This window comes from Trachypithecus francoisi, unplaced genomic scaffold, assembly GCF_009764315.1.
Source record: "Trachypithecus francoisi isolate TF-2019V2 unplaced genomic scaffold, Tfra_2.0 Lachesis_group7, whole genome shotgun sequence".
In the NCBI taxonomy this organism is placed as follows: domain Eukaryota; kingdom Metazoa; phylum Chordata; class Mammalia; order Primates; family Cercopithecidae; genus Trachypithecus; species Trachypithecus francoisi.
Window position 1 is genome coordinate 2,849,311 of NW_022681472.1, and position 12,934 is coordinate 2,862,244.

At 44.8% G+C, this 12,934-nt stretch overlaps 1 protein-coding gene across 1 annotated transcript in view; it reads left to right on the forward strand.

Moving 5' to 3' along the window:
• Positions 1-1,294: 1,294 nt before the first annotated feature.
• UBE2V2 (ubiquitin conjugating enzyme E2 V2) overlaps positions 1,295-12,934 on the forward strand; it is a 61,875-nt gene continuing 50,235 nt past the window's right edge. The window contains exon 1 of the mRNA XM_033202281.1: positions 1,295-1,373. Within this exon, the coding sequence (XP_033058172.1) occupies positions 1,358-1,373 (16 nt within the window). The 5' untranslated portion in view covers positions 1,295-1,357. The remainder of the gene's footprint in view (positions 1,374-12,934) is intronic.

A 12,934-nucleotide genomic window follows, 5' to 3' on the forward strand; every position in this document is an offset into this window, starting at 1 on the left:
TTTAAGTAGAGACAGGGTTTCACCGTGTTAGCCAGGAAGGTCTCGATCTCCTGACCTCATGATCCACCCACCTCTGCCTCCCAAAGTGCTGGGATTACAGGCGTGAGCCACCGCGCCCAGCCAGCATTCCCTTTGAATGCGGGCACAAGACAAAGATACCCTCTCTCACCACTCCTATTCAATGTAGTATTGGAAGTTCTGGACAGGGCAATCAGGCAAGAGAAAGAAATGAAGGGTATTGAATTAGGAAAAGAAGAAGTCAAATTGTCTCTGTTTGCAGATGACATGATTGTATATTTAGAAAACCCCATCCTCTCAGCACCAAATCTCCTTAAGCTGATAAGCAACTTCAGCAAAGTCTCAGGATACAAAATCAATGTGCAAAAATCACAAGCATTCCTATACACCAATAACAAACAGAGAGCCAAATCATGAGTGAACGCCCATTCACAATTGCTACAAAGAGAATAAAATACCTAGGAATACAACTTACAACGGATGTGAAAAACCTTTTTTTTTTTTTTTTTTCAGTTTTATGTAGAGACTAGGTAGCACTATGTTGTCCAGGCTGGTCTCAAAGCCTTGGGCTCAAGTGATCCTCCTGCCTTGGCCTCCCAAAGTGTTAGGATTACAGAAGTGAGCTTCAGCCCCCAGCCTGTATTACTTTCCTATTTCTTTCTTTCTTTTTTAAAACAGAGTCTCCCTCTGTTGCCCAGGCTGGAGTGCAGCGATTTCTGCTCACTGCAGCCTCACCTAGCTGTTCAAATTTATCGTCCAACTCTTTTGAATCCTTTATCAACGCAAATCTGTCAATGCCCACTTATTTTTATTTTTATTTTTTGAGGCGGAGTCTCGCTCTGTCACCCAGGCTGGAGTGCAGTGGTGCAATCGCGGCTCATTGCAACCTCCGCCTCCTTGGTTCAAGCGATTCTCGTGCCTCAGCCTCCCGAATAGCTGAGATTACAGGCGCGCGCCACCACGCCCGGTTAATTTTTGTATTTTTAGTAGAGACGAGCTTTCCCCATGTTGGCCAGGCTGGTTTCAAACTCCTGACCTCAGGTAATCCGATCGCCTCGGCCTCCCAAAGTGCTGGGATTACAGGCGTGAGCCACCGTGCCCGGCCCTCATGAACTTATTCTTTAGCGTTTCATTTTGAGAGCGGAGTCACAGGGAATTGCGGAAACAGCAGCGAGGCCCCGCGACCCCTCGGCACACGTGCTCACAGTCACGGCTCGGGTGGCCCCGCGCCAGCCAGGGGCGGAGTCCGCTATGACGCGTGTAGGGCAGCGCGCTCCCGGAAGTGACGCGCGACGGTTCGTGCGTGCGTGCAGGCGGCTGCGTCGGGCTGCAGGAGAAGATGGCGGTCTCCACAGGTCGGTTCCCGGGCCGGGCTGCCTGATTTTCTGCTCCTACCCGGCTCTGCCCCTCAGCCTGCTGCTGGCGGCCGAGCGCTGACCGTGCGGGAGAAGCCCGAGTGCACTGTCTCGAATGCCGCGCTCTCCGCGGAGCTTAGCCTGGGACCGGGTGGGACCGGCGCCGAGGCCCCCGGCGGCCGTCGGGTTGGCGAGTCGTGCTCGCGCGTCGGCCGCGCGCCGGCGGGCTGGGGGCGGGGTGGCTCCCACGCGGGCGCACCCGTAGGGTGCGGCGGGCGCGGGTCCGAGTTGTAGGCTGAAGGCTCTACGGGAGGGAGGCGAGGAGGCCCAAGGTGGGCGGGTGTCAACCTCCGGCACCGAAGATGGGTCAGGCAAAGAGGTGACCTGGATCAGAGTAGGGGTCCCATTCCCTTGGACTCTCCTTGACATGGAGGAGGAGAGGACGGTTGCTCCTTAAGAGAGAGAGGATCGTTCTTACCTGACTGAATACGTGTTATCTTTTTATTATGTATGAGGAAACTGCAGTGCAAACAAAATAAAAGACCAGAGCAAGATGAAAGCTAATTGAAGAACAAGTGGTTTCTTAGATAAGCTGTTCAACTCCTCTTTCCTACTGAATACAATGTTTGGTTTCCTGTGAGCACACAAGTATTAACGTTGGGGTTTTAGACATTAGACCATTTCAAAAATGTTGAAAATGTTAAGTTTTACTTTACATTTAAAAATGTTAACATGTATGAACTGCCTTTTTCTTCTTTTTTTTTTTTTTTTTTTGAGTCAGAGACTCACCCTGTTGCCCAGGCTGGAATGCAGTGGTGTGATTTCGGCTCACTGCGAGCTCCACCTCCCAGGTTCAAGCAATTTTTCTGCCTCAGCCTCCCAAGTAGTTGGGATTACAGGCGCGTGCCACCACACCAGGCTAATTTTTGTATTTTTAGTAGAGACGGGGTTTCGCCATGTTGACCAGGCTGGTCTCGAACTCCTGACCTCAGGTGATCCGCCCACCTCGGCCTCTCAGAGTGCTGGAATTACAGGCGTAAGCCACTTCGCTCGACCTGATCTGCCTTTTTCTAGACTTCATTGAAACTGGATTATAGAACAGTGTGATTTAATAGTTCATGTCATCATTGCATAATAAAATGAGTTTTCAAATCTGTATGTACTGAAATGGAAGGCTTCGAATATATGTTGTAATTGTTACTTTAATAGCTCAGGATACATTCTGCATACATTTTAATTAGGTAGTGTCTTTTACATCTTTGTTACATATAGGTGTCATAGGTTTTAAGATCTTTAGCAGTTCTAGTGTTGGGATAGTATATATACTTGGGTCAGAGCTAACTAGTAAGGCAAGGATTATTTTTAAAGTGGAATTTTAGTGTTACGACTTTACTGTGCTTGCTGAAGTCTAATCTATGTGCTCGTTAACGGGGCCATATCTTTTTAACAGTTGTGCTTAGAACCTCTTATAGATTTTTGAAAATGTAGTAATAAAATAATGCATTTTAAGTTAATACTTTTCATTTTCATTTTGTGGATTGCATTATTAAACACAATTTTTTCATAACTGTACATATGAGTGAATGTTAATATTTTGAAAAGATCAAAGGTTACATGATATTAATGGCAAATATTTTTTGTTAATCACTTTTAGTTGTTTTGGAAATTGAATATAAATTATAAAGATTACTGATAAATTGTTAGCATATTGTACATAGGGAGTCTTTTTTTTTATTTTTATTTTTTTGAGATGGAGTCTTGCTGTTGCCCAGGCTGGAGTGCAGTGGGATGATCTTGGTTCACTGCACCCTCCTCACTTCAGGTGATCTGCCCGCCTCAGCTTCCCAAAGTGCTGGATTACAGGGGTGAGCCACTGTTCCCGTCTACTAGGTTTTTTTTTTTTTTGAGACGGAGTCTTGCTCTGTCACCCAGGCTGGAGTGTAGTGGTGGGATCTTGGCTCACTGCAACCTCCACCTCATGGGCTCAAGTGATTCTTCTGCCTCAGCCTCCCAAGTAGCTGGGACTACAGGCATGTGCCACCATGCCCAGCTAATTTTTTGTATGTTTAGTAGAGATGGGGTTTCACCATGTTGGCCAGGATGGTCTTGATCTCTTGACCTTGTGATCTGGCCTCTCAAAGTGCTGGGATTACAGGTGTGAGCCACCACGCCTGGGTTTGTTTTTTTGTTTTGTTTTGTTGTTTTTTGTTGTTTTTTTTTTGAGACAGAGTCTCGCTTCTTCACCTAGGCTGTAGTTCAATGGTGTGATCTTGGCTCACTGCAACCTCCACCTCCCTGGTTCAAGCAATTCCCCTGCCTCAGCCTTCCGAGTAGCTGGGATTACACGCGCACGCCTCCACGCCCAGCAAATTTTTTTGTATTATTATTATTATTTTTTTAGTAGAGATGGGGTTTCATCATGTTGGCCAGACTCGTCTCAAACTCCTGACCTCAGGTGATCCGCCCACCTCGGCCTCCCAAAGTGCTGGGATTATAAGGTGTGAGCCATCATGCCCAGCCTACTAATTAGTTTTAATTTTACTATTAGCTATACTTTTGTTTGCTTTTGGGTAACATGGGAAGTAAATAGTACCTGTGTATTTGTGAAAGCAGCATGATACAGCTTAAAATTTAAAATTAGATGAGCTGCATGGATGTGATGCTCGTGTTTGTTTGAGATGGAGTCTTGCCTTGTTGCTCAGGCTGGAGTGCAATGGTGCAATCTCGGCTGACTGCAACCTCTTCCTCCTAGGTTTAAGCAATTCTCCTGCCTCAGCATTCTGAGTAGCTGGGATTACAGGCATGCACCACCACGCCCAGCTAATTTATTGTATATATATTTTTTAGTAGATATGGGGTTTCGCCATGTTGGCCAGGCTGGTCTGAAACTGTTAACCTCAGGTAATCCATCCGCCCTGGCCTCCCAAAGGGCTGGGATTGCAGGCACGAACCACTGAGCCTGGTCTAATACATGTGTTTTTTATTTAAGCCAAAGTATCTCGATAACAGTTGTTTAAGAGGCCAAAAAGAAAAAGCCCTGACAAATATGTTTTGATCTTGAGTTCAGTGTGCATCATATACCTTAGCTCCTTTAACCCTTCCTTTTACTGGAAGAGAATTTTGGAAGGAAAAAACTTTTAATTTGAGACTTTTTGAGATGGAGTCTCGCTCTGTTGCCCAGGCTGGAATGCAGTGGCATGCGATCATGGCTCACTGCAGCCTTGACCTGCTGGAGTCAGGTTATCCTCCTACCTCAGCCTCCCAAGTAGCTGGGAACACAGGCACGCATTGCCACACCTGGCTAATTTAAATTATTTCTAGAGACAGGGTCTCCATATGTTATCCAGACTAGTCCGAACTGCGGGACTCAAGTGATCCTCCTACCCTGGCCTGAGGTTAGGATTACAGGTTTGAGCCACTGTGCATGGCCAGATAGAGACTTTTAAGCAGAAACATTTTTTGCCATACCATCTGGTCTTCTTATTTTACAGATGAGAAAACTGAGGCTCAAACAAGTAAAAGGCTATGTATAGGTGGTTATTAGTACAGGCAAGATTAGAATCCAGGTCTTTTACCCTCAGTCTGATGCGCTCTCCATTATGAAGAACTCTGAATTTGGAATATTTGTCAGAACATGAATCTTAATTACTCCCTTTCACACTTCCCTTTGTAGCACAATCCTTGTTTCAGACTCATATGCTTCTTATGGATGAAAGGGGAACATAGCCCTCACCAGCTAGGTTATCCCTTTCCAAGAGACAGAGTCACCCATGGAATTCAAGAGTATTTCACAGGACAAAGGTTAAGAAGCTACTTTTGGAAATAGAAATCTGATACTGTTTTGTACTCATGAGTCAAAATTTTATTAGATTCCAACATTAATAATAACAATTAGTTTAGATAGAAAAGTGTGCAGGCTGGGTGCGGTGGCTCACACCTATAATCCCAGCACTTTGGGAGTTCAAGGCGGGCAGATCACCTGAGGTCGGGAGGTCGAGACCAGCCTGACCAACATGGAGAAGCCCTGTCTCTACTAAAAATACAAAATTATCCGGGCGTGGTGGCACATACCTGTAATTCCAGCTACTCAAAAGGCTGAGGCAGGAGAATCGTTTGAACCTGGCAGGCGGACGTTGTGGTGAGCCGAGATTGTGCCGTTGCGTTCCAGCCTGGGTAAGAAGCGTGACACTCCATCTCAAAAAAAAAAAAAAGAAAAAAAAGTATGTGCAGTAGTTTTAGAAAAACACAGTAGTTTTAGTTTTACAGAAAAGTTGTGAAGATAGTACAGAAAGTTTCCATGCACCTCACATTCAGTTTTCCCTGTTAATTTCCTTTTTTTTTTTTCTCTTGAGACAGAGTCCTCCTCTGTTGCCCAGGCTGGAGTGCAATGGCACGATTTGGGCTCACTGCAACCTCCTCCTCCTGGGTTCAAACGGTTCTCCTGCCTCAGCCTCCTGAGTAGCTGGGATTACAGGTGTGCACCATCATGCTTGGATAATTTTTTATGTCTTTAGTAGAGACAGGGTTTCACCATGTTGGCCAGGCTGGTCTCAAACTCCTGGCCTCGTGATCCACCCGCCTTAGCCTCCCAAAGTGCTGGGATCACAGGCGTGAGCCACCGCGTCCGTATTCCCTGTTAATTTCTTATATTGGTATGGTACACTTGTCACAATTAAGGAACCAATATTGACACATTTATTATTAACAGGTTCAGATTTCCTTGGTTTTTCTTTAATATACTTTTGCTGTCCCAGGACTTCATCCAGGATACCACATTACATTGTATCGTGAAATGTTTATATTTATCACTTAGGTAATATTAGTGGTACAGTGAAGCTCTAGTCTCTTTGATTATAGATGCCTGGAAAATGTCTTTGAGTAATGAGAAACTCAGAAAAAATTGATTAAAGAATATGTTTTCTGCTACGTAGGCAGAAAACAAAACCAGAATATAACCTACTAATTGCCTTCTTCAGAAGTGGGTAGCATTGTATATACTGGAAGAACTAGTTTAGCAGTGGTCTGAGTTCCCTGCTGCCCCTGACAGACTACCGTGCCACCATGGGCATGTCAGTTAATCACTAAACATTGCTTTTCTCATCCCATCTGTGAAAAGATTGGACAACATGATCTTGTTTTCCTCTTCTTTAGATGAAGATGCTTGGATATGGACAGAACTTGGGTGTGGTAATAGAAGAGAATTACATAGTTTAAATCATAACCTAGAACTTGGTAACTAAACAATAGAAGAGCTGAACTATGGTAGTCTAGTGTATTTCCCTCTCGAGGCTTCCATAACTGGCCTGGTTGATTTTTCTAGGTCATTTGGGAGCCTGAATTCTCTTGATAAACATGCTTTTGATAATATGGTACAACCTCACTGTACAGTCCTTTGAACAGCAGTTTGCAGAGGTAAAAATGGCCGTGCAAAAAACTCAAAGCAATCTTAATAATTGGGAAAATTATGGTTGTTCTGAGACCTTCAAAAATGTCAAAACATTAAGAACGCTCCCTGTTTAGAAATGTGCAGGAAAATGAAAATAATATTTAGTATGTCGTAATTTAAAATATCAGATATTAAGAATTAAAATATTTTATTTTGTTAAAAAAAAAGCTTGTTGGCTGGGCGCAGTGGCTCACGCCTGTAATCCCAGCACTTTGGGAGGCCAAGACGGGTGGTTCACAAGGTCAGGAGATCGAGACCATCCTGGCTAACACGGTGAAATCCCGTCTCTACCAAAAATACAAAAAATTAGCCGGGCGTGGTGGCAGGCGCCTGTAGTCCTAGCTACTCAGGAGGCTGAGGCAGTAGAATAGTGTGAACCTGGAGGTGGAGCTTGCAGTGAGCCGAGATCGCCCCACTGCACTCCAGCCTGGGTGACAGAGCAAGACTCCATCTCAAAAAAAAAAAAAAAAAAAAAAAAAAACTTGTCGCGTAGCTTGAGACTGGGTGCAGTGGCTTCCACCTGTAGTCCCAGTGCTTTGGGAGGTCAAGGTGGGTGGATCACTTGAGCCTAGGAGTTTAAGACCAGCCTGGGCAAGATAACAAAATCCCATCTCTACAGAAAATACAAAAATTAGCTGGGTGTGGTGATGTGCACCTGCAGTCCCAGCTACTTGGGAGGCTGAGGTAGGGTATGGCTTGAGCCTAGGAGGTTGAGGCTGCAGTGAGCTGTGATCGTGTCACTGCATTCCTGCCTGGGCAGCAGAGCAAGACACTGTGTCAAAAAAAAAAAAAAATTAGGCCGGGCGTGGTGGCTCAAGCCTGTAATCCCAGCACTTTGGGAGGCCGAGAGGGGTGGATCACGAGGTCAGGAGATCGAGACCATCCTGGCTAACACGGTGAAACCCCGTCTCTACTAAAAAATGGAAAAAAACTAGCCGGGCAAGGTGGCGGGCGCCTGTAGTCCCAGCTACTCGGGAGGCTGAGGCAGGAGAATGGCGTAAACCGGGAGGCGGAGCTTGCAGTGAGCCGAGATCTGGCCACTGCACTCCAGCCTGGGCGACAGAGCGAGACTCTGTCTCAAAAAAAAAAAAAAAAAAATTAAAAGTAATTTGAACAATGCTTGCTAATGCTTTAAAGGACACTATATGTACATTGTAGAATGGTTAAATCTAGCTAAGTACCAAATACATTATCTCACGTAGTTATCATTTTTGTGGTGAGAATACTTAATATCTACTCAGTATTTTTCAATAATACAGTATGTCGTTAACTAGTCACCATGCTATACAGTAGTGCTCTTGAACTTGTTCCTCCTGACTGTAATTATGTATCCTTTGTCTGACATCTTCCCAATCCCCACCCCCATAACCCCAACCATCCTAACCTCTGGTATGCCATCTCCTGTCTACTTCTGTGAGATCAACTTTGACTCCATATATGAGTGAGATAGTATGTATTTGTCTTTCTGTGCCTGCGTTATTTCACTTAACATAATGTTCTCCAGGTTCATCCGTGTTGTTGCAAATGAGAGAATTTCCTTCTTTTTTATGATTGGAATGGTATCCCACTATGTACATATAGCATATGTTCTTTATCCATTCGTCTGTGTGTGTGTGTGTGTGTGTGTGTGTGTGTGTGTGTGTTTTATTTTTTTGAGACGGAGTCTGACTCTGTCACCCAGGCTGGAGTGCAGTGGCACATTCTCAGCTCACTGCAGCCTCCATCTCCTGGGTTCAAGTAATTCTCCTGCCTCAGGCTCCCTAGTAGCTGGGATTACAGGTACCCGCCACCACGCCTGGCTGTTTTGTGTTTTAGTAGAGATGGGGTTTCACCATGTTGGCCAGGTTGGTCTCAAACTCCTGACCTCAAGCAATCCACCCGCCTTGGCCTCCCAAAGTGCAGGGATTACAGGCGTGAGCCACCACACTCAGCCTATTCATTCGTTGGTTGGTGGATACTTAGGTTCATTCTATATCTTGCATATTTTGAGTAATGCTGCAGTAAAATGGGAGTGCAGACCTCTCTTTGACATACTGATTTTATTTTCTTTGGCTATGTATGCAGTAGCAGGATTGCTGGATCATATGGTAGCTCTATTTTTAAGTTTTTGAGGAACCTCCATACTGTTCTTTCTCCGTATGACTGTACTAATTCACATTCCCACCAACAGCATGCTTAGATTATCCTTTATCACTACATACTCACCAACACTTGTTATCTCTCATCTTTTTTTTTTTTTGAGATGGAGTTTAGCTCTTGTTGCCCAGGCTGGAGTGCAATGACATGATCTCGGCTCATTTCCGCCTCCTGGTTCAAGCAGTTCTCCTGCCTCAGCCTCCCGAGTAGCTGAAATTACAGCCATGCGCCACCACGCCCAGCTAATTTTGTATTTTTAGTAGAGATGGGGTTTCTCCATGTTGGTCAGGCTGCTCTCGAGCTCCCAACCTCAGGTGATCTGCCTGCCTTGGCCTCCCAAAGTGCTGGGATTACAGGCATGAGCCGCCATGCCTAGCCTTTTTTTTTTTTTTTTTTTTAATTGAGACAGAGTCTCGCTCTGTCGCCTAGGCTGGAGTGCAGTGGCGAGATGTCGGCTCACTGCAGCATCCACCTCCAGGTTCAAGCAATTCTCCTGTCTTAGCCTCCCGAGTAGCTGGGATTACAGGCACCTGCCACCATGCCTGGCTAATTTTCATATTTTTAGGAGAGACATGGTTTCACCATGTTGGCCAGGCTCGGCTGATCTCGAACTCCTGACCTCAGGTGATCCACCCACCTTAGCCTCCCAAAGCGCTGGGATTACAGGCATGAGCCACTGCGCTTGGCCTCATCTTTCATCCTTTTGATCATAGCCATCTTAATGGGAGTGAGGTGATATCTCATGTGGTTTTTTTTTTTTTTGCATTTCCTTGATGATTAGTGATGTTGAGAATTTTTTTCATATACCTCTTGGCCATTTGTATGTCTTTTGAGAAATGTCTATTCAGATCTTTTACCCATTTTTACGTGGGGTTATTTTCTTGGTATTGAACTGAGTTCCTTATATATTTTGGTTATTAACCCCTTATTAGATACATGGTTTGCAAGTAGAGTGAACCATTCTTTATGTTCTCTGTCTCTCTCTCTTTTTTTTTTTTTTTGGTGGAGTTTTGCTCTTGTTGCCCAGGCTGGAGTGCAGTGGCACTATCTCAGCTCACCACAAGCTCTGCCTCCTGGGTTCAAGGGATTATCCTGCCTCAGCCTCCTGAGTAGCTGGGATTACAGGCATATGCCACCATGCCCTGCTAATTTTGTGTTTTTAGTAGAGACGGAATTTCTCCATGTTGGTCAGGCTGGTTGTAAACTCCTGACCTCAGCTGATCCGCCTGCCTTGGCCTCCCAAAGTGCTAGGATTACAGGCGAGAACCACCGCCCCCCGCTAGTTCTCTCTTTATTGTTTCCTTTGCTGTGCAGGAGATTTTTAGTTTTATGTGACCCAAATTGTCTGTTTTTGCTTTTGAGCGTGCTTTTGAGGTCATATCCTCCAAAAATCATTGCCGAGACCAATGCCATTGACTTTTCTTCCTGTTTTCTAGTAGTTTCATAGATTGCCTTTTTTCTTTTTTTTTTTTCTGAGACAGTCTCAACTTGTCACCTAGGCTGGAGTGCAGTGGTATAGCCATGGCTCGCTGCAGCCTCAACTTCCCAGGCTGTCACTTCAGCCTCCTGAGTAGCTGGGAGTACAGGTGCATGCCACCACACTTGGCTAATGTTTTGTAGTTTTACTAGAGATGGGGTTTCGCCATGTTGGCCAGGCTGGTCTTGAACTCCTGACCTCAGGTGATCCACATGCCTCGGCCTCCCAAAGTGCTGGGATTATAGGCATGAGCCACCACCATGCCCAGCTGCATGATGCCCAATTTTGCCACTTCTGTTCAACATAGTACTGGAAGTCCTAGAAAGAGCAGTAAGACAAAGAAATACAAGGCATCTTAATTGGAGAACAAGTTAAACTGTTCCTGTTTGCAGAAGACATATGATGTCAGTGTTTATTGTTACAAACTTCTGTCTTAAAACTGCTTTTGCTGTATTCCATAGGTTTTGTATGCTGTGTTTCAGTTTTCATTTGTTTCAGTAAACTTTGTAATTTGTTTTTTAATATCTTCATTGACGTATTGGTTGTTTAAGAGCATGTGTTTAACTTCCATGTTTTTGTGAATTTTCTGAAGATCTTCCTGTTAATGATTTCTAGTTTTATACCATTGTGGTCAGAAAAGATATTTGATATGATTTCCATCTTCTTAAATTTGTTAAGACTTATTTTGTGGCTTCACATATGATCTGTCCTTGAGAATGTTCCATGTGCAGCTTAAAATAATGTATTATGCCACTGTTGGATGGTATGTTCTGTATATTTCTGTTAGGTCCATTTGTTCTGTAGTGTAGCTAAGTCTCATATTTCCTTGTTGACTTTCTGTCTGCATGATCTGTGCATTGCTAATTGTGAAGTGTGAAAGTCTCCTACTTTTATTGTATTATAGCCTATCTTACCTTTCATATCTATTAATATTTGCTTTATATATTTAGGTGCTTTGATGTTGGGTGCATATATATTTACAATTGTTCTCTTGCTAAATTGACCCCTTTATTATTATATGATGACCTTCTTTATCTCTTTTTACAGTTTTTGATTTAAAAATCTACTTTATTGAGGGCCAGGTGTGGTGGCTCATGCCTGCAATCCCAGCACTTTGGGAGGCTGAGGCGGGCGGATAACTTGAGATCAGGAGTTCAAGATCAACCTGGCCAACATGGCGAAATCCTATCTCTATTAAAAATACAAAAATTGGACCGGGAGCGGTGGCTCACACCGATAATTCCAGCACTTTGGGAGGCTGAGACAGGTGGATCACAAGGTTGAGAGTTCAAGACCAGCCTGGCAAAATGGTGAAACCCCATCTCTACCAAAAGTCCAAAAATTAGCCAGGTGTGGTGGCGGGTGCCTGTGACCCCAGCTACTTGGGAGACTGAGGCAGAGAATTGCTTGAACCCAGGAGGCAGAGGTTGCCGTGAGCCAAGATCATGCCACTGCACTCCAGCCTGGGTGACAGAGCACGACTCCTGCTCAAAACGAAACGAAACAAAACAAACAAAAATTGGGCGTGGTGTCAGGCGCCTGTAGTCCCAGCTACTCAGGAGGCTGAGGCAGGAGAATTGCTTGAATCTGGGAGTTGGAGATTGCCGTGAGCCTTGATTGCACCATTGCACTCCAGCCTGGGCAACAGAGCGAGACTCTGTCTCCAAAAAAAAAAAAAAACCCAGCAGGGCGTGGTGGCTCATGCTTGTAATCCCAGCACTTTGGGAGGCTGAGGTGGGCAGATCACAAGGTCAGGAGTTCGAGACCAGCCTGACCAACATGGTGAAACCCCATCTGTACTAAAAATACAAAAATTAGCCGGGCATGGTGGCGCCCACGTGTAATCCCAGCTACTCAGGAGGCTGAGGCAGAAGAATCACGTGACCTGGGAGGCAGAAGTTGCAGTGAGCTGAGACTGCGCCACTGCACTCCAGCCTGGGTGACAGAGCTAGACTCCATCTCAAAAAAAATAAATAAATACAAATAAAATTAGCCAGGCATGGTGGCATATGCCTATAATTCCACTTGGTAGGCTAAGGCAGGATAATTGCTTGAACTCAGGAGGTGGAGGCTGCAGTGAGCCAAGATGCTGTGACTGTACTCCAACTGGGGCAGAGTTAGTGAGACTCTTTGTCTAAAAACAAGAACAAAAATGATTTTATCTGATATAAGTGAAGCAATTCTTGGGCTTTCTCTCTCTCTCTCTTTTTTTTTTTTTGAGACAGGGTCTCCCTATCTAGGCTAGAGTGCAATGGTGTGAACATGGCTCACTGCAGCCTTGAACTATTGAGATCAGTGATTTTCCTACCTCAGCCTCCTGTGTAGCTGCACCACAGGTGCATGCCACTATGCCTTGCTAATTTTTTATATTTTTTGTAGAGATGGGGTCTCAAAATGTTGCTCAGGATGCTTTCAAACTCCTGGGCTCAAACAATTCTCCCTCCTTGACCTTTCACAGTGCTGGGATTACAGGGTCTTGTTCTCTTTTGATTTCCATTTGCA